At 40.0% G+C, this 21,661-nt stretch overlaps 1 protein-coding gene and 1 pseudogene across 3 annotated transcripts in view; both read left to right on the forward strand.

The window, feature by feature from the left end:
• The window catches only part of TRIM23 (tripartite motif containing 23), a 42,120-nt gene that overhangs the window by 4,713 nt on the left and 15,746 nt on the right, over window positions 1–21,661 (forward strand). For 2 of the 3 annotated variants that reach the window (XM_033429897.2, XM_004270749.4), the window contains exons 2-5: window positions 248–410; window positions 5,939–6,060; window positions 18,811–19,089; window positions 19,653–19,835. In XM_033429897.2, coding sequence (XP_033285788.1) covers window positions 248–410; window positions 5,939–6,060; window positions 18,811–19,089; window positions 19,653–19,835 — 747 coding nt within the window. The remainder of the gene's footprint in view (window positions 1–247; window positions 411–5,938; window positions 6,061–18,810; window positions 19,090–19,652; window positions 19,836–21,661) is intronic. The other variant, XM_049707925.1, reaches the window with a different exon arrangement.
• Window positions 2,600–5,929, forward strand: LOC117201689 (F-box only protein 27-like; annotated as a pseudogene).

Consider the following 21,661-nt stretch of genomic DNA (forward strand, 5'->3'; position numbering starts at 1 on the left):
CGTTATCTTGATCCCTAACACTTACCCTTTCAAGGAGATTTCACTATGATATAATTGTGGTAAGATCTGTCAGATGAAAGAATAAAAGGTGATTTAAGATTTTATACCTAGACAGTTTTTTTCATGGAGGAATAAAGTAATTTAACAAGATTGATTCATTAAATTAGATCAGGTTTTTCTTTTTAACCTAAAATATTTATGCTTTTAAAGTCATTTAAAGAGCACATGTGTCCTTTCCAAATATTAGGTGCTGGAGTGTGGAGTTTGTGAAGATGTCTTTTCTTTGCAAGGAGACAAAGTTCCTCGCCTTCTGCTTTGTGGCCACACAGTCTGTCATGACTGTCTCACTCGGCTGCCTCTTCACGGAAGAGCAATCCGTTGCCCTTTTGATCGACAAGTAACAGACCTAGGTAGGAAAAAAAAAAAATAAAATTGTTTACATAATACAAATATCATAGAAAACAATTTTTTTCTCCTTGGTTTTAAAAATTATAAAATTCTGGGAATTCCCTGGCGGTCCAGTGGTTAGGACTCTGGGCTTCTACTGCAGGGGCCACGGGTTTGATCCCTAGTTGGGGAGCATGCTGTGGTGCAGCCAAAAAAAAAAAGAAAAATTATAAAATTCCAAGGAGGTTTCAGTTTCTATTAAAGCCAGTAGTCTTGAAGCTATAAACTAGCCCACTCTTAGGTACTAATTTGATTTCATCTTCTGAAATTTTTATATTCAGTACTTATAGATCAGTAGTTTTAAGACACCTGAGAAAAACATACTAACCTTTTTCATTTGCCTGCAAAACAGCGTTTATCTTAGACATGAATAGGCCAATAATGAAAATACAGGTAAGTAATTTGAGTTTCAGCATGTTGTTATTTACTGATATCTGAGGCAGAAGTGTTTGCAGCTAGTGATAACTACTAACTACTCCTTGTTTTCTGTTAAAATGAATTTAAAGGGCTGGTGGATTTTTTTCAGTTTCCTGCGTACTTTTATTTATTTTATTTATTTCTTTAGTAAATTTATTTATTTATTTTTGGCTACGTTGGGTCTTCGTTGCTGTGTGTGGACTTTCTCTAGTTGAGGTGAGCAGGGGGCTCCTCTTCCTTGTGCATGGGCTTCTCGTTGTGGAGCACAGGCTCTAAGCGCGTGGGCTTCAGCAGTTGGGGCACGCGGGCTCGGTAGTTCTGTCTCGTGGGCTGTGAAGCACAGGCTCAGTATTTGTAGCGCATGGGCTTAGTTGCTCCATGGCATGTGGGATCTTCCTGGACCAGGGAACAAACCCATGTTCCCTGCATTGGCGGGTGGATTCTTAACCACTGCACCACCAGGGAAGTCCCCCTACATACTTTTAAAACTTCACTTTATATTTTTCAAAATGAATTAATTACTGTGGGATACCAGATTTGGATAACATTTATTAACATTTGAACAGTTATTTTACAACCATGAATTCTATGTTTATTCTTTTTAATGATCGAATTTCTCCAAAAGTAATAGTTTAAGGTTGTCCATTTTTTTCAGGTCAGTAGCACTAATTGTTTTAAGACTGTTTTAATGTATTCATACTATATGTCAAGTGGAACACATTTAAAATAATGTAACCACCAAAAAAAGGAAGCAAGAGTACCCAGATTTTTAGACTGAAAAGCTTTAAAATGCTAAGAAGCACGGTTGTAAAATATTTTCTTGTAAGGAAAGAATAGGTTTCTTAAGGTTTTGGTAGTCCTTGATTTAAGTAATTAGTATGCCCATTTGCCAGAAAACTAATATAGGAAAGTGTTAGCATTAACTTACTGTTAGCCAAGAAATAAAGTGGAGGGGAGAGATGTCTATTTTGACATTCTTTTATTTGGCCTTTTATTCTGTAATTTATATATATCATACCATCTTCTTTATATAAAACTATATAGAAGTAGTAATATTTTGCAAACAGAGGACGGACCCTTCCACCATTTTGAAGAGTACTATCTTCTCTACATAAGTACCAAAACATCCTCACTGTGTTATCATCCTCACTGTGATAAACTAGGAATTTATGACAGGTAATGGTTAGTCGTATCCTAGGTTGAAATCAAACATGATTGCTATCATATCAACATTAGAAAAAACAAGCAAACCAACAACTCTGCCTCGGATATAGGTTGTAATTATTATAGGTAATTACGATAGCTTGTAGGTTAGATTTTTGCCGTGATTCCAGCCTATGGAATGTGTGTTAATGACCCTTGATATAGTTTGCTGTCATTGTTTTTTAATCTCTTTTTAAATGTATTATAGAAATAATATTTATATACATTGCAGAAAATTTGAAAAATCTATTAAAAAGTATAAAGAAGAAAAAAAATCATATTTTGCTTCTAAAGAAGCAAATTACTGGTTTTTTTTTCCATTATGGTTTATTACAGGATATTGAATATAGTTCCCTGTGCTGTATAGTAGCACCTTGTTTATCCATTCTATATATAATAGTTTGCATCTGCTAATGCCAAACTCCCAGTCTCCCGCCCCCCACACCCTAATCCCCCAAACTATTGTTAATATGAGAGAATCAGAATTAGAATTCTTCTCTAGTTCAAGAATAGTATTAGAGTCAGAGAGAGGATGGGGCTGGGGCAGGGGTGGGTGCAGGCAGGGGTCTGGGGCTGGGTATTAGGAAGGGAGGGGCGGGGGAATAAAAAGGGCAGAGGTGGAGAAGGGAGCACGTGAGGCAAGGTGATGGCCCACCAGGGAGGAGCAATGGCTGAGATGCCCACAGTGGCAGCCGGGCCTGGCGAGGAGACCACGCACGTGCACCTCAGCCTCCAGGGGCCTGCCCGCCAGGGTCCCCGCTCCAGACCCCGAACCCGAGGAGGGTTGCCCATGGAGCTGCTCGAGATGGTGCTGAGCCACGTGCCCCCACACGTGCTGCTCGGGCACTGCCGCCAGGTGTGCCAGCGCTGGTGTGACCTGGTGGACTGCCAGGACCTGAGGCTGAGCATCCTGGCCCAAGACCGTGCCGCCCTGTCACCTGTCCTCCACACCTACCTGCCCTCCGCCGACGACCTCAGGCCCTGCATCCTGGGCTGCTTCTGCGAGCGAAGACCGATAGGACGCAACCTCCTCCAGAACCCCAAGGGCCTAGAAGGCTTCCGGGACTGGATGATGCAGAGCAGTGGAGACGGCTGGGGAGAGGAGGAAAACTTGTAGGTCAGGCCTGGGGCCACTTCCCAGGACTCCTTCCTGTCTGCCTACAAGGTGGTGTCACAAGAAGGAAATGTTGGACCTGGAGGAGGAGGGTCTGTGGCCAGAGCTCCTGTATAGTGGAAAGATTGAGATTTGTGTCTCTGCCGGGTGGACAGACCAACAAGGCACGGCCTGTGTATATGAGCTAACTGTCCAACTTCTAGATGCCAACCAGACCATGCTGCATAATTTCTCTCCTATGCCTGTTTCCATCCGGCAGGGTAGAAACAGCGTCCGCTTTGAGGTCAACCATGTGTTCTTCAGCTTCAAGATTGGTGTCTGCTTTGTGTCTGTTGAACACTGGGTTTGGGACTTGGGGTTCTGGCCTGAACAAAACGGAATCTATCTGCCCAATGCCAGTGTGATTCCACGGGTACATCTGTTCAAGTGAAGGACTGTCCTTGTAAAACAACCTGACCGTACTTTCCAGGAGCTGGGACCATTAGCTGGGCCATCTCATTAATCAGGTGCTTATAGCTCCTGGCATCCTCGGATCTGCTGGGGCCCATCGAAGGTCCCACTGGGCCCTGTCTTTAGAATCTGGAAGCTACTAGAAGAATGTTCTTCTGTCAAATTTACAGCTGCTGCTGCTGTAAGGCAGCCCCTGGTCTATTGAGTGGAAACCCACAGTGAGCACAGGGAAATGCTGGATTGGGAGAGGCCCTCACCCTCCCCTAACACCAGGCTCTTGAAACCACCTTTTTGGTTTCAAGACTGGGACCAGGACTCAGAGCTCATTGCTCACCCTGTGAAGAATGAAGTAGTCCCCTGAGCCCAACCCTACCCTGAATTGTATGGTGTATAAAATCATTTTGTTGTTTTGAAATTCTTTTCAAACATGGAGAGAATAAATATATTTTATTTATAAAATACCTGCCAATCATAGGTAATAAAGGTATTATTTTGCCAAAAAAAAGGAATAGTATCAGTAGTTGTTTGTCATGGTTATTAATACTGGTCAGCATTACTTATGGTTCTTCTTTTCTGTTCTCATGGTGAAATTACACTTCCCTGCCCTCTTATGATTAGGTAGGAAGAGCTGTGTGATTTCCCTTTAAGCAGTGAAATTATGAGTAGAAGTGAAGTGTTAACTTCCAGGTAGAAGCTGTTAAGAATGGATTTATGATGGTTTGCAGTAAATCCCTCTCCCTGCTGTAGTGAGGTGGTCCAGGGAGTTGGAACCTCAGTGGCCTGTGCCCCCTGATCGTGGACAGTAGGGAACAGAGCCTCTCTTGTCTTCACCAACCCTTGAGATGCTGCGTGAGCAAAAAGCAAATCTTTGTTGCTTTAAGCCATTGAGATTTTAGAGTTATTTTGACAGTTACAGGAGTATTTAGTGATATACTAGGCAGTAGATAGATACTGCCTAGATACTGCTAGGAGTTTACGTGTATGTGTTTACTATATAATGACAGTATTTGGATATCGTCAAGGTAATACTTTTAAATAAAGGACTCAGTATACTTCTTAATCTTTTATAAATAAAGTGGATAGAACTCAGCTTGAGGTAGAATATGTGTGAAAAATTAAAACAGTTGAGGAAGCCCTGTGGGGTGGCAAGGCTGAGGCCCTTCCCTTCTCTTCCCTTCCCTTCATCTTCCTTTTTTTCTTCCCTCCCTTCCTCCCTTAGAAAAGAGGGGCCAAGAGGAAGGGGAGCCGTGTAGCCAATGACCCCATCATCCTTTTATTTATTTGCTTTTTCAGTGAATATGTATTAGGTGGCAGCTTTGTGTCAGATGGTATTTGTTGTATAGAAGCTCATCATAACAGACAGATATTCCTTCTAATTGCTGAAGGATCTGGCTCTTATTTATAGGCTTAGGAAGAGTTTGTGTGTGTGTTTGCGCATGTGCATGTGTGTATGCACATGCCCATATTGTGTAGGCACACATGCATGCACATATGAATGCTCACCTGGCCTTCTATGGTCAGTTCTGGGGAAAAGAAGCATTGGTCCTTACTCAAATGTGCCTAGATTCGTATCTACCTAAAAGGGACTATTGTCATGCCTTAGTGTGAAGCTCTGTGTATTTGTGTGAGAAAGAGTTTATATGTTCACTGACTGCTATTAGGTTCTAGGTTAGATGAGGGGTGGGGAAAATATTTAGCTGTTCTAGTTTCAGTTTACTTAGAGACGGACTTATTTTTGGTTAAGTGTATCTTTCATACAGTGGTTTTCAAACATGAGTCATAGCTTATTTGTGGTGATAAAATCAATTTAATTGGTTGTGAATAGGATTTTTAAAAAAGAAATAGAACAAAAACCATCAGAGTGTGTCGCAAACCGTGAGGGTGAATATTGGTGTGTTAATCTTTTGTTTCAGGGGTGTGTGTGTGTGTGTGTGTGTGTGTGTGTTATCCTGGGTTGCAATGTGAAATATATTTCTTACTGTAGGTTGCTGTTAAAAATATTTAAAGCACTTGTTTTAGTATATGTAGTCAAAGTCGGTGACAAAATAGGATTTATAAAGTTAAATTATAGAAAAATAACAGAACTTTAAAATATGTTTCTACTTAGAATGCTAAGGAGTTCTGTATTTTAAAGAGAATATTAAGACAACTGTTATAGCATTAACAGAAAATGGAGAAATTTTGAATTTTTAAAATTTGGACATTATTAATGATTGAACTATGAGACATAGAAATTACTATTGAGATTTGAGGTAAAATAAATAATATTCTATTTTGTTAGATTTAGTTTTTATTTTTATATTCTAGGAGATTCAGGTGTCTGGGGATTGAAAAAAAATTTTGCTTTATTGGAGCTTTTGGAACGACTACAGAATGGACATATTGGTCAGTATGGAGCTGCAGAAGAAGCCATTGGGATATCTGGAGAGGTACTGATTGAACTTGTTGAAATTTTTGTTATGAGCATGAAATTTTTCTTTTAGTTTAAAATATTTGCTATTAGATGCACAATATTACCTTACTTACCCCAGCAGGTAGGATTCCAGAAACACAACTTTTCATTACATTATAGTTCTGAAGGCAACAAAATCCCCAACCAACCAAAAGTAAAACTGAAATTTGAATTCTCTGAAAATGCTGTACCCAAAGTATGTTTAGTGTATAAACTTGTTTCCTTATCATCATTAATTCTATCTAAGGGTAAAGTGAAAAAGTAAGAAGATTATGGATGAATAAGAAGGATGTGTAAGCTACATTAAAGCAGAGGATGCAGAAGTGAATCATTCAACAGTAAAGCACAGAGAGAGAAAGAGGAACTCCGTGAAAGGCGCCTTTTAGTGTAGAGGCAGAATGCCTTAAAGATAGCAGTAGCTCCTGAGGGAATTACTATTAAATATCTTCATGAAAAGTTAAATTGTGCATAGATGTACTCTCTTTATCCAGACAGGTAAGTATCCAGTAAATATTAGAAGACCATTAACACAAATTAAAGTACTTTTTTTTTTTTTTTTTGGGGTACGTGGGCCTCTCACTGTTGTGGCCTCTCCTGCTGCGGAGCACAGGCTCAGGATGCGCAGGCTCAGTGGCCATGGCTCACGGGCCCAGCCGCTCCGCGGCATGTGGGATCTTCCCAGACCGGGGCACGAACCCGCGTCCCCTGCATTGGCAGGCGGACTCTCAACCACTGCGCCACCAGGGAAAGCCCCTAAAATACATTTTTAACACATAAAATTGTCTGCATAGCTCATAGACTGTTCTGATTATAGGAATAGTTGTAGTAAATAAGCAGTTAATAGTTTTGATGATCAACTTTAAAAGCACATGTTTAGTATGAAGGAAGACATGTCAGATTGCTTTTTACTTCTCTTTTATTAGATTATTATTTCCTTATATAAAGCGAATTAGTGAAATGGATTTCAAACTGAAGCACTGTTTTCTAAAATTTGCAGTTTTTTTCCCATGATTTATCTTTATTTTGAAAGCCATTGAGTATTATCTGATGTTGGTCCTGTAAATTATTTATCAGGTCTGGAAAACAGAAGACACGACTTTTAATTTTACACGTATATATTTCTCATAATTGCAAACAAAACTGTTTAACTTTGGGTTCACTTTTTTATTTACTGTGATATTGAATGACATCATTGATATATTTTCTAATTTTTATTTCTGCAAAAATTTATACTAAATCTTTCCCTTTCTAATTATGGCCTTTTATATGCAGAAAAGTTTTCAAAGATTCTTGAATATCTGACATGTAAAATTTACAACTCATAATGCTTTTTACTAATTCATAAAAGTTATAAATATTTAAAAGGTTACATATAACATAGGGTTTTTGTTGTTGTTGTTTCTTAAATCAGTGATTTTCAACCAGGATAGTGCAGTGGACTCACCTGTGGAGTTTTAGAAAAAATACACAGCTTCCACTTCATCTCTACCTATTGAGAAATAAGTGTTTCTCAGGTTGGGGTCTAGGCATCTGTGTTTTTAAAAGCTTCACTTGGTTATCTAAATAACATTTGTGCTTCTCTTCTTCTATACATCATGCTGACAAGTAATATTTAAAGCAGTGAGGATGTATTTACTATCAGGTTTTTCAGTCTTAAAAAAAAAAGACTTCTATCGTCTATTGTCAGTTTCTTGCGTGTAAAGTGAGGGGATTTTGCAGAAGATATCTTTGCACTGACTGTGAATCTATAACAATGGTTTTATTTTTGACCTCAAATTCATAGCATATATTGATAATCAATTTTGGAAATACCTTCTCACTTACCTATAGAAATGAGTAGCAAATGACCTTTGTACTTAATTACCAGTATATTTTTATGTATAAAGTCTGGTCAGTTAAAAAAAAGATTATGGGCTTTTATATTTCAAAATTTGGCATGTTATTTATTTATTTTTTTTGGTTGAACAACAGAAATTTATTTATCTTGTCACAGTTCTGGAGGCTGGTAAGTCCAAGATCAAGGTGTTGGCATTCTGAGACCTCTTCTTTTGGCTTGTAGGCCACGGCTACCTCACTGTGTGCTCACCTGGCCTTTCCTTAGGACATGTGCACAGGGAGAGAGGGAGGGAGATCTGTCTCTTCCTCTTCTTATGATGCCACCTACTAGATTAAGACCACATCCTTATGACCTTATTTAACCCTAATTACCTCCTAAAGACCATACCTCCAAATGCAGTAACACTGGGGGCTGGGGCTTCAATATATGAATTTTGGAAGAACACAGTTCAGTCCATAGACCTGGGAAAGTCTATTCTAGGAAGGAAATAAAGATGAATGGGAAGGAGGTAAAGGAGACAGTAGAAGAAGAGAGACATCCTGTGATGCTTACTCAGACGTTTTAGAAGTCTGATACTGAGGTGAGGGTAAAGGATTGAAATAGGATCCTAAAAGTACACAAGGAGCTACTTTTATTAATACTAAAATTACCTATTGGGAGGCAGGTCCTGTGCTCAGTGCTGTAAATGCAGAAAACAGTAAGACAATGTTCTTGCCTTCATGCAGCTTATACCTAGTTGATGACACAAACAAGTAGATGATTTCATTATCGTGAAAAGTTCCAAGAGACTATCTCAGTAATGGTAGGCTTGGTTATAGACACTATCTCGTCTGCTGAAAATAAATAAAGTGGAATGAATTCACTAAAAATTATTTTAAAAGCATTAAAGACCTGATAAGTTAGGAACAAAAAATCAGGCCAAATCTGAAGGGAAAATGGAAATTCACTGAGATACAGGAGCAAAGAATGTGCTTTTGCCCTGAGGGAATTAGCCTATTCAGGAAAATGTCTGAGCTTTTTAATGGCCTTCAGTGGTGAGGAGGCATAAGTCAAATACCAAACCCACACCTAGATGAGACATCCAGCAGAAGACATTCACAATAAGCCAGGACACCAGTTGAAACAGACATGCTATTGCATAGAATTAGATTCAGAGTTTGAATCTTTGGATTGTCCAAGTAATACCCATTTTTGCACTCATATTAAGGTGGTCCACTATTGATAATACCATAAAATCATGAAAAAATAAATATGAATCCCTTTCTAGAGTAAACTACCTTCATCCTAGGTCTCAGTTACCTCTCTAAATAATTTTTTTTTGTCTTTCCTTGTATTTTCTTTTTTTTTTCTTTTAATTGGGGTATAATTGTTTTACAATGTTGTGTTTCTACTGTACAGCGAAGTGGAGTTCCTTGTGCTATACAGCAGGTTCTTATTAGTTAACTACTTTATACATATTAGTGTATATATGTCAATCCCAATCTCCCAGTTCATCACACCCCCCACCCCCTGCTTTCCCCCCTTGGTGTCCGTACGTTTGTTCTCTACATCTTTATCTCAAGTTCTGCCCTGCAAACCCGTTCATCTGTACCATTTTTCTAGATTCCACATATATGCGTTAGTATACAATATTTGTTTCTCTCCTTCTGACTTATTTCACTCTGTATGACAGTCTCTAGGTCCATCCACGTCTCTACAAATGACCCAATTTCATTCCTTTTTATGGCTGAATAATTTTGCATTGTATATATGTACCACGTCTTCTTTAACCATTCTTCTGTCAATGGGCATTTAGGTTGCTTCCATGACCTGGCTATTGTAAATAGTGTTGCAATGAACATTGGGGTGCATGTGTGTTTTTAAAATTATTATTAAATAGGAATTGCTATTTTAAAAAAATTTATTATTTATTTATTTATTTATTTGGCTGTGTTGGGTCTTCGCTGCTGAGAGCGGGCCTTCTCTAGTTGCAGCGAGTGGGCTTCTCATTGCGGTGGCCTCTCGTTGTGGAGCATGGGCTCCAGGCGCGTGGGCTTCAGTACTTATGGTTCGCAGGCTTTAGAGCACAGGCTCAGCAGCTATAGCGCATGGGCTTAGTTGTTACACGGCATGTGGGATCCTCCCATACCAGGGCTTGAACCTGTGTCCGCTGCTCTGGCAGGCAGATTCTCAACCACCATACCACCAGGGAAGCCCACGTGTGTGTTTTTGAATTATGGTTTTCTCTGGGTATATGCCCAGGCTTGGGATTGCTGGGTCATATGGTAATTCTATTTTTAGTGTTTTTAAGGAAACTCCATAGTGGCTGTATCGATTTACATTCCCACCAGCAGTGCAAGAGGGTTCCCTTTTCTCCACACCCTCTGCAGCATTTGTTGTTTCTAGATTTTCTGATGATGCCCATTCTAACCAGTGTGAGGTGATACCTCATTGTAGTTTTGATTTGCATTTCTCTAATGATTAGTGATGTTGAGCAGCTTTTCATGTGCCTCTTGGCCATCTGTATGTCTTCTTTGGAGAAATGACTGTTTAGGCCTTCTGCTCATTTTTTGATTGGGTTGTTTGTTTTTTTGATATTGAGCTGTGTGAGCTGTTTATATATTTTGGAAATTGATCCTTTGTCCATTGATTTGTTTGCAAATATTTCCTCCCATTCTGAGGGTTGTCTTTTTGTCTTGTTTATAGTTTCTTTTGCTGTGCAAAAGCTTTTAAGTTTAAGTCTGCTGATCTTTTTTGACCCACCTCCTAGAGTAATGGAAATAAAACCAAAAATAAGCATGGTGTATCACATGATTGCTTTGTGAATATTGAAGAATCCTTGCATCCCTGGGATAAATCTAACTTGGTCATGGTGTATGATCATTTTAATGTATTGTTGGAGTCAGTTTGCTAGTATTTTGTTGAGGATTTTTGCATCTGTATTCATCAGTGATATTGGTCTGTAATTTTCTTTTTTTATAGTATCTTTGTCTGGTTTTGGTATCTGGGTGGTGGTGGCCTCATAGAATGAGTTTGGGAGTGTTCCTTCCTCAGCAATTTTTTGGGAGAGTTTGAGAAGGATGGGTGTTAGCTCTTCTCTAAATGTTTGATAGAATTCACCTGTGAATCCATCTGGACCTGGACTTTTGTTTGTTGGAAGATTTTTAATCACAGTTTCAATTTCATTACTTGTGATTGGTCTGTTCATATTTTCTATTTCTTCCTGGTTCAGTCTTGTAAGGTAATACCTTTCTAAGAATTTGTCCATTTCTTCCAGGTTGTCCATTTTATTGGCATAGAGTTGCTTGTAGTAGTCTCTTATGATGCTTTGTGTTTCTGCGGTGTCCGTTGTAACTTCTCCTTTTTCATTTCTAATTTTATTGATTTGAGTCCTCTCCCTCTTTTTCTTGATGAGTCCAGGTAAAGGTTTATCAATTATGTTTATTTCTCAAAGAACCTGTTTTTAGTTTTATTGATCTTTGCTATTGTTTTCTTTGTTTCTACTTCATTTATTTCTGCTCAGATGTTTATGATTCTTTCCTTCTGCTGACTTTGGGTTTTTTTGTTCTTCTTTATCTAATTGCTTTAGGTGTAAGTTTAGGTTGTTTATTTGAGATGTTTCTTGTTTCTTGAGGTAGGATTGTATTGCGATAAACTTCCCTCTTAGAACTCTTTTGCTGCATTCCATAGGTTTTGGGTCATTGTGTTTTCTTTGTCATTTGTTTCTAGGTATTTATTTTTTAACATTTTTATTGGAGTATAATTGCTTTACAGTGGTGTCTCTAGGTATTTTTTGATTTCCTCTTTGATTTCTTCAGTGATCTCTTGGTTATTTTGTAGCATATTGTTTACCCTCCACTTGTTTGTGTTTTTCACATTTTTTTCCTGTAATTGATTTCTAATCTCATAGCATTGTGGTCAGTAAAGATGCTTGATATGATTTCAAATTTCTTATATTTACCAGGGCTTGATTTGTGACCCAAGATGTGATCTATCCTGGAGAATGTTCCATGTGCACTTGAGAGGAAAGTGTAATCTGCTGCTTTCAGATGGAATGTCCTATAAATATCAATTAAATCTATCTGGTTTATTGTGTCATTTAAAGCATGTGTTTCCTTATTAATTTTCTGTCTGGAATTTCTGTCCATTGGTGTAAGTGAGGTGTTAAAGTCCCCCACTATTATTGTGTTACTGTTGATTTCCCCTTTTATAGCTGTTAGCATTTGCCTTATGTATTGAGGTGCTCCTATGTTGGGTGCGTGTATGTTTATAATTGTTATATCTTCCTTTTAGATTGATCCCTTGATCATTATGTAGTGTCCTTCCTTGTCTCTTGTAACATCCTTTATTTTAAAGTCTATTTTATCTGATATGAGTATTGCTACTCCAGCTTTCTTTTTATTTCCATTTGCATGGACTGTTTTTTTTCCATCCCCTCACTTTCTGTCTGTATGTGTCCCTAGGTCTGAAGTGGGTCTCTTGTAGACAGCATCTCTATGGGTCTTGTTTTTGTATCCATTCAGCAAGCCTGTGTCTTTTGGTTAGAGCATTTAATTCATTCACTTTTAAGGTAATTATCGATATGTATGTTCCTATGACCATTTTCTTAATTGTTTTGGGTTTGTTTTTTTAGGTCCTTTTCTTCTCTTGTGTTTCCCGCTTAGAGAAGTTCCTTTGGCATTTGTTGTAGAGCTGGTTTGGTGGTGCTGAATCCTCTTAGCTTTTGCTTGTCTGTAAAGCTTTTGATTTCTCCATCAAATCTGAATGAGATCCTTACTGGGTAGAGTATTCTTGGTTGCAGCTTCCTTCCTTTCATCACTTTAAGTATATTGTACCACTCCCTTCTGGTTTGCTGCGTTTCTGCTGATAAATCAGTGGTTAACCTTACGGGGAGTTCACTTATATGTTATTTTTTGTTTTTCCCTTGTTGCTTTTAATAATTTTTCTTTGTCTTTAATTTTTGTCAATTTGATTACTATGTGTCTGGGTGTGTTTTTCCTTCGGTTTATCCTGCCTGGGACTCCTTGCGCTTCCTGGACTTGGGTGGCTATTTCCTTTCCCATGTTAGGGAAATTTTCAACTATTATCTCTTCAAATATTTTCTCAGGTCCTTTCTCTCTCTGTTCTCCTTATGGAACCCCTATAATGTGAATGTTGGTGCATTTAATGTTGTTCCAGCGGTCTCTTAGGCTGTCTTCATTTCTTTTCATTCTTTTTTCTTTTTTTTTTTTTATTCATTTATTTTTAATGACTTATTAGAACAAATACCTATAGATATCATTATATATATGATATATAAATTAATTATACAATATATCATGTATTAATTATTAAAACATACTCTGGTAAATATTATATATTCAATATGAAACAGGAGGAAAGGGGGCAGGGCACAACCTTTAAAAGAATTACATAGCCCGAGGATACAACATAAACTGATTAGAACAAAATAGGTCCAAGATGGCGGACGAGTCTACTTCCACTAGACCTTGAGCCTCAGTATACACTCATTGTAACACATCAGCAAGCTAAGCGACACACCCACAGGTGCCACGACAGTTCCAAGGATGACCATAAAGGTCAAAAAGTGGGCGGTGGCTCAATTCCTAGAAATCCCCACCCCTTCCCCAAAATAGCTGGAATACTCCTCCCACTCATCAGCGTATGAAATTACTCACCCCTATAAAACTAACAACCCCATACCCTGGTGCTGCCCTCGCCTTCTTTTTTTTTTTTTTATTTTTTTTTATTTTTTTTTATAGGTATACCTGGATTTAATTCTCACTTCTACCGCTTGGTAGCTGGATAGCCTTAGGCAAGTTTCATACCTCCCTGAAATTCACTTAATTCAGTCTGTAAAATGGCATAATAACTTATTATAGCATCCTTTTAGGAATTTTAAATCAGTTCTTGAAATAAAAGTACACAATATATAGACAAGTATGGATTCCTCAATAGATGTTTGACCTTTCATTTCTCCAGTATCCCACCCGCATCAAATAAAGAAAAATACTTTTTAAAATTTACGAATATTTCATTGTTGTAAAGTTAAAGCCATAAAAATAATCAAATGGCCTACTATCATACCGTTAGAAGAAAAAAAAAAGGTGTTCATGAGAGTTCCATATTAGAATACAAGTTTTCCTTAGGCACCTGTTTATGTATGCTATTCTGCTCTTTGCAATAAATAATTAAATTTAAAAGACTTAATTCCTCACTTTTAAGACCTTATTAGTTTACAAATTACATATTGACCTATGCTAAATTTTATACCGACCCATGCTAATGAATTCAGTACAGAAAACAAAAAACACTGCACTCAAGCAAACTACCTATATATATATATATATATATATATATATATATAACTTATATGAGAATTGCTACTCCAGCTTTCTTTTGGTTTCCATTTGCATGAAATACCTTTTCCATCCCCTTACTTTCAGTCTGTATGTGTCTCTAGGTCTGAAGTGGGTCTCTTGTAGACAGCAAATATATGGGTCTTGTTTTTGTATCCATTCAGCCAATCTGTGTCTTTTGGTGGGAGCATTTAGTCCATTTACATTTAAGGTAATTATCGATATGTGTGTTCCCATTCCCATTTTCTTAATTGTTTGGGGTTTGTTATTGTAGGTCTTTTCCTTCTTTTGTGTTTCTTGCCTAGAGAAGTTCCTTTAGCAGTTGTTGTAGAGCTGGTTTGGTGGTGCTGAACTCTCTCAGCTTTTGCTTGTCTGTAAAGGTTTTAATTTCTCCATCAAATCTGAATGAGATCCTTGCTGGGTAGAGTATTCTTGGTTGCAGGTTTTTCTCCTTCAACACTTTCAATATGTCCTGCCACTCCCTTCTGGCTTGCAGAGTTTCTGCTGAAAGATCAGCTGTTAACCTTATGGGGATTCCCTTGTGTGTTATTTGTTGTTTTTCCCTTGCTGCTTTTAATATGTTTTCTTTGTATTTAATTTTTGACAGTTTGATTAATATGTGTCTTGGCGTATTTCTCCTTGGATTTATCCTGTATGGGACTCTCTGTGCTTCCTGGACTTGATTAACTATTTCCTTTCCCATATTAGGGAAGTTTTCAGCTATAATCTCTTCAAATATTTTCTCAGTCCCTTTCTTTTTCTCTTCTTCTTCTGGAACCCCTATAATTCGAATGTTGGTGCGTTTAATGTTGTCCCAGAGGTCTCTGAGACTGTCCTCAGTTCTTTTCATTCTTTTTTCTTTATTCTGCTCTGCAGTAGTTATTTCGACTATTTTATCTTCCAGGTCACTTATCCGTTCTTCTGCCTCAGTTATTCTGCTATTGATCCCATCTAGAGTACTTTTAATTTCATTTATTGTGTTGTTCATCGTTGCCTGTTTCATCTTTAGTTCTTCTAGGTCCTTGTTAACTGATTCTTGCATTTTGTCCATTCTATTGTCCATTCTATCTCCAAGATTTCGGATCAACCTTACTATCATTATTCTGAATTCTTTTTCCGGTAGACTGCCTGTTTCCTCTTCATTTGTTAGGTCTGGTGGGTTTTTATCTTGCTCCTTCGTCTGCTGTGTGTTTTTCTGTCTTTTCATTTTGCTTATCTTACTGTGTTTGTGGTCTCCTTTTTTGCAGGCTGAAGGTTCGTAGTTCCTGTTGTTTTTTGTGTCTGTCCCCAGTGGCTAAGGTTGGTTCAGTGGGTTGTGTCGGCTTCCTGGTGGAGGGTACTAGTGCCTGTGTTCTGGTGGATGAGGCTGGATCTTGTCTTTGTGGTGGGCAGGTCCACGTCTGGTGGTGTGTTTTGGGGTGTCTGTAGACTTATTATGATTTTGGGCAGCCTCTCTGCTAATGGGTGGGGTTGTGTTCCTGTCTTGCTAGTTGTTTGGCATAGGATGTCCAGCACTGTAGCTTGCTGGTCGTTGAGTGAAGCTGGGTGCTGGCGTTGAGATGGAGATCTCTCGGAGATTTTTGCTGTTTGATATTATGTGCAGCTGGGAGGCCTCTTGTGGACCAGTGTCCTGAAGTTGGCTCTCCCACCTCAGAGGCACAGCACTGACTCCTGGCTGCAGCACCAAGAGCCTTTCATCCACAGGGCTCCTTAATTTGGGATGATTCGTTGACTATTCAGGTATTCCACAGATGCAGGGTATATCAAGTTGATTGTGGAGCTTTAATCCGCTGCTTCTGAGGCTGCTGGGAGAGATTTCCCTTTCTCTTCTTTGTTCTCACAGCTCCCAGGGGCTCAGCTTTGGATTTGGCCCCGCCTGTGAGTGTAGGTCGCCGGAGGGCGTCTGTTCTTTGCTCAGACAGGACGGGGTTAAAGGAGCCGCTGATTCGGAGGCTCTGGCTCACTCAGGCCGGGGGGTAGGGAGGGTCACGGAGTGTGGGGCGGGCCTGCAGCGGCAGAGGCCGGCGTGACGTTGCAGCCTGAGGCGCGCCGTGCGATCTCCCGGGCGAGTTGTCCCTGGATCCCGGGACCCTGGCAGTGGCGGGCTGCACAGGCTCCCCGGAAGGGCGTGTGGCCAGTGACCCGCGTTCGCACACAGGCCCCCTGGCGGCGGCAGCAGCGGCCCTAGCGTCCCATGTCCGTCTCTGGGCTCCGCACTCCCAGCCGCGGCTCGCGCCCGCCCCCGGACCTCTCTCAAGCAGCGCTCCCAATCCCCTCTCCTCGTGCACCAGGAAACAAAGAGGGACGCAAAAGTCTCTTGCCTCTTCGGCAGGTCCAGACTTTTCCCCGGACTCTCTCCCGGCCAGCCGCGGCGCACCAACGCCCCGCAGGCTGTGTTCACGCCGCCAACCTCAGTCCTCTCCCGGCGCTCCGACAAAAGCCGGAGCCTCAGCTCCCAGTCCCGCCCGCCCTGGCGGGCGAGCAGAAAAGCCTCTCGGCTGGTGAGTTCCGGTCGGCCCGATCCTCTGCGCTGGAATCTGTCCGCTTTGCCCTCCGCACCCCTGTTGCTGTGCTCTCCTCCGCGGCTCCCAAGCTCCCCCACTCCGCCTCCCGAAGTCTCCACCCGCGAAGGGGCTTCCTAGTGTGTGGACACTTTTCCTCCTTCACAGCTCTCTCCCGCTGGTGCAGGACCCGTCCCTATCCTTTTGTCTCTGTTTAGTTTTTTCTTTTGCCCTAACCAGGTACGTGGGGGGTTCCTTGCCTTTTGGGAGGTCTGAGGTCTTCTGCCAGCGTTCAGTAGGTGCTCCGTAGGAGTTGTTCCACGCGTAGATGTATTTCTGGTGTATCTGTGGGGAGGAAGGTGATCTCCGCGTCTTACTCTTCCGCCCCTTTTTTCTTTATTCTGTTCTGCAGCAGTGATTTCCACCACTCTCTCTTCCAGGTCACTTAACTGTTCTTCTGCCTCAGTTATTCTGCTGTTGATTCCTTCTAGTGTATTTTTCATTTCAGTTATTGTATTGTTCATCTCTGTTTGTTTGTTCTTTAATTCTTCTAGGTCTTTGTTAAACATTTCTTGCATCTTCTCGATCTTTGCCTCCATTTTTTTTTTTCTGAGGTCCTGGATCTTCTTCACTATCATTATTCTGAATTCTTTTTCTGGAAGATTGCCTATCTCCCCTTCATTTAGTTGTTTTTCTGGGGTTTTATCTTGTTCCTTCATCTGCTACATAGCCCTCTGCCTTTTCATCTTGTCTATCTTTCTGTGAATGTGGTTTTTGTTCCACAGGCTGCTGGATTGTAGTTCTTCTTGCTTCTGCTGTCTGTCCTCTGGTGGATGAGGCTATCTAAGAGGCTTGTACAAGCTTCCTGATGGGAGGGACTGGTGGTGGGTAGAGCTCAGTAAAACTTTAATCTGCTTGTCTGCTGCTGGGTGGGCCTGTGTTCCCTCCCTGTTGGTTGTTTGGCCTGAGGCGACCCAGCACTGGAGCCTGCAGGCTCGTTGGTGGGGCTAATGGCGGATTCTGGGAGGGCTTGTGCCAGTGAGTACTTCCCAGAACTTCTGCTGCCAGTGTCCTTGTCCTGAAGGTGAGCCTTAGCTGCCCCCGACTCTGCAGGAGACCCTCCAACACTAGCAGGTAGGTCTGGTTCAGTCTCCTGTGGGGTCACTGCTCCTTCCCCCTGGGTCCTGGTGCACAGACTACTTTGTGTGTGCCCTCCAAGAGTGGAGCCTCTGTTTCCCCCAGTCCTGTCTAAGTCTTGCAGTCAAATCCTGCTGTCCTTCAAAGTCCAGTTCTCTGGGGATTACTTTTCCTATTTCCAGCCCCCCAGGCTGGGAAGCCTGATGTGGGGCTGAGAACCTTCACTCCATTGGGTGGACTTCTGTGGTATAAGTGTTCTCCAGTTTGTGATTTTCTCACCTAGCGGTTATGGGATTTGATTTTATTGTGATTGCGCCCTCCTACTGTCTCACTGCAGTTTCTCCTTTGTCTTTGGATGTGGGGTATGTTCTCTGGTGAGTTCCAGTGTCTTCCTGTCGATGATTGTTCAGCAGTTAGTTGTGATTCCGGTGCTCTCACAGGAGGGAGTGAGCGCATGTCCTTCTACTCCACCATCTTGAACCAATCTCTCAAAATTTGGCATGTTATGATGACTGGGGTTGAGTTTTTAAAAATTTTTTAAATTGAAGTATAGTTAATTTACAGGGCTATGTTAGTTTCAAGTGTACAGCAACATGATTCGGTTGCTGTACACCTGCACCATGATACATATATTCATATACATGATACATATATTCTTTTTCAGATTCTTTTCCTTTATAGGTATTACAAGATATTGAGTATATTTCCCTGTGCTGTACAGTAGGTCCTTGTTGTTTACCTGTTTTATATATAGTAGTGTGTATTTGTTAATCCCAAACTCCTAATTTATTTCTCCTCCCCCTCCCTTGCTATCTATCCCCTTTGGTAACCATAAGTTTGTTTTCTATGTCTGTGAGTCATTTTCTGTTTGGTAAAGGGGTTCAGTTTTAATACGTTACTTTTTTGTTCATCAGAGCATCATTCGTTGTGATGAAGATGAAGCTCACGTTGCATCTGTATATTGCACTGTATGTGCAACTCACTTGTGCTCAGAGTGTTCCCAAGTTACCCATTCAACAAAGACATTAGCAAAGCACAGGAGAGTGCCTCTAGCTGATAAACCTCATGAGAAAACCATGTGCTCTCAGCATCAGGTGCATGCCATTGAGTTTGTTTGCTTGGAAGATGGCTGTCAAACTAGCCCACTCATGTGCTGTGTCTGCAAAGAATATGGAAAACACCAAGGTCACAAGGTATGAATATAGTTAAACTGGATGACTACCTAGTTCACCAGCCCAACCACTGACTTGGTTTTTTGTGCTAAGAGTAGAGATCAAAGAAGAGCTAAATGATGAATGAGTTGAGCTTGGTAGCATGAAAAGAAATGAGAGATTTATTTTCTGAATATTATAACAAAAATTTCAGAGTCCTCATGATTCTTTCTTCATTGAAAAATGGCTTTCCAGCATGAAACAAAAGTTCTTTTCTTTGTGTGCCTGTTTTTGTAATGCACTGGATTATTTTGATAATAATTATGTCTGTTGATGAACTAATGCTTGTGGTAAAATTTTAGAGAGGGTTTCTTGGATTCTTGTTTAGCAATAAATTGACTTCCTAATTTTAAATTATTTCTTTGAAAGGTAAATAGTTTTGGGGCAAAGGCAAATTAGTATTTTTTATGGTGTGTTTTTTGTAAATGTGTTATAAAAGCCTCTTGCAGCTGATGGTTTTTTATTAATAGGAGCCATTTAAGTAGCATTTTATATCATTAGTCAATACTGTGAGTTCTTTTCTATAATTATGTTGCATCTTATAGCATTCAGTATTGGAACCAGAAGCTAACCAGATCCGAGCATCAATTTTAGATATGGCTCATTGCATACGGACCTTCACTGAGGAAATCTCAGATTATTCCAGAAAATTAGTTGGAATCGTTCAGCACATTGAAGGAGGAGAACAAATAGTGGAAGATGGAATTGGAATGGCCCACACAGAACATGTATGGGTTTTTTTCTTCCTCACCCTTTTCCTTGTCACTTTTTCACCTTGTAGGATTTATTGAGCAATTATATTGTGCCAGTACTGCACTGGTCACTGGAAATAAGTTTTTTAAAAAGTCTCTGTCTTTATGGAAATTTATAATCCATCATGGAAGAGAGCCAGTTTCAACTGTGGTAACTGTTACTTTGTGGGGGAAGTACAGGATGCCCTGGCAGTGTGCATAAAAACAGCAATAATTTGGGTAACTCGTAGAAGGCTTTCTAGAAGATGTGATGTCTAAACTGAGATTTGAAGGAATTTAGTCAGGGAGAAGAGTGGGGTGGGGAGTGAGTTGTTCCAGAGAGGGAAGCATATGTTAAAATACATGGAAGTGAGAATTGGACATATTGTAGAAACTTAACTAAGTTCACTATGGTTGAAGCTTTGAGTATTGGGGTGGGGCGTGGCAAGAAAAGATGTTGGAGAGTTAAGGGCCAAATCCTGCAGCATCTTGTTAGACATGTTAAAGAGTTTGGACTTTATCTTACAGGCAGTGATGAGCTGTTGAAGAATTGGCATAGGAATAACATAATCAGGTTTGCATTAAGAAAGTTTGCTCTTTAATATAAAAAATGAATTGGAGGAGCAACAAGATTGGAAGCAAGGAGACCTATTGTGAGGTTGCTGAAATTATCTACTTGAGAAATGTTTATGGCCCATAATACTGGAGTAGTGAGAGTGGAGAGGAGTACATGGATTTGAGATTTTAAAGAAGTAGAATAGTGATTTACTGATAATATTAGTGATTCATTGATAATATTGATTGGATAGGTACTTTGCAGGGTCAAGCATAATGCCTAGATTTCTACCTTGCCCAACCTGGTGGATGGTGATATTGTGCTCTAATGGGGAAGGAAGAAGAATTTGGGAGGGGATAATGGGACCAAGGTGATAAGTTTAATTTGGATGTTGAATTTGTTATTTCTGTGAGATAAAAGGAGATACCCTTCGGTAAAATGAAGAGTCAATGGGTGTTAGGAAGTGTGTCTAACTTTTAAGAAGTTTGGCTGTGGAGAGAAGGAAGGAACTTAGGTGGTAGTGGTAATTGCATTTTAAAATTGAATTATAGAGGAGAAAGGGATATTTTCAGATGGGAATATAAAGTACAGGGACAGACACAATGTAGTGTTTTTCTTTTGTAAAGAAACAAAGTTAAGCTAAGTCATTGGGGAGTAATGCTAGAACTGCTCTCTGTCAAATATAGTAGCCATTAGCCTCATGTGGCTATTTAAGTTTAAATTATTTAACAGTTCAAGAAAATACAGAATTTACTTCCTCAGTCTCACTAGTTACATTTCAAGTACATTTTACATGCATGTAGCTGGTGGCTACCATATTAGTCAGCACAGATATAGAATATGTCTATCATCACATAAAATTCTATTGGACATTTTTGTGCTACAGTGGAAATATTTTATTTATTCCCTCAGCAAATATTTATTGAACACATCCAAAGTGCTAGACACTGTTGAAGTCAAAAATACCTGCTTTTGCAAAGTTTACATTCTAATGTGGGGAGAGAGACAGTACATAAGTAAAATACAGAAGTATGTTATTAGATACTTTGGAGAAAAATAAGGGAAAGGGGGAATGCACTTTTATATGGGGTGTTTGAGGACAGGCTCCCTGAGAAGGGGCATTAAGCAGAGACCTAAAGGAGATGAGAAAGGGAACCATGCTAATATTTGGGGGAAGAGCATTCTAGGCAGAGAGAAGAGCAAGTACAGAGGCCCTGAAGTTGGAGTGTGCCTCGTGTGCTTAAGAAACTTTGAGGAGGTTGAGTTA

Source organism: Orcinus orca, chromosome 3 (genome assembly GCF_937001465.1).
Source record: "Orcinus orca chromosome 3, mOrcOrc1.1, whole genome shotgun sequence".
Lineage (NCBI taxonomy): Eukaryota > Metazoa > Chordata > Mammalia > Artiodactyla > Delphinidae > Orcinus > Orcinus orca.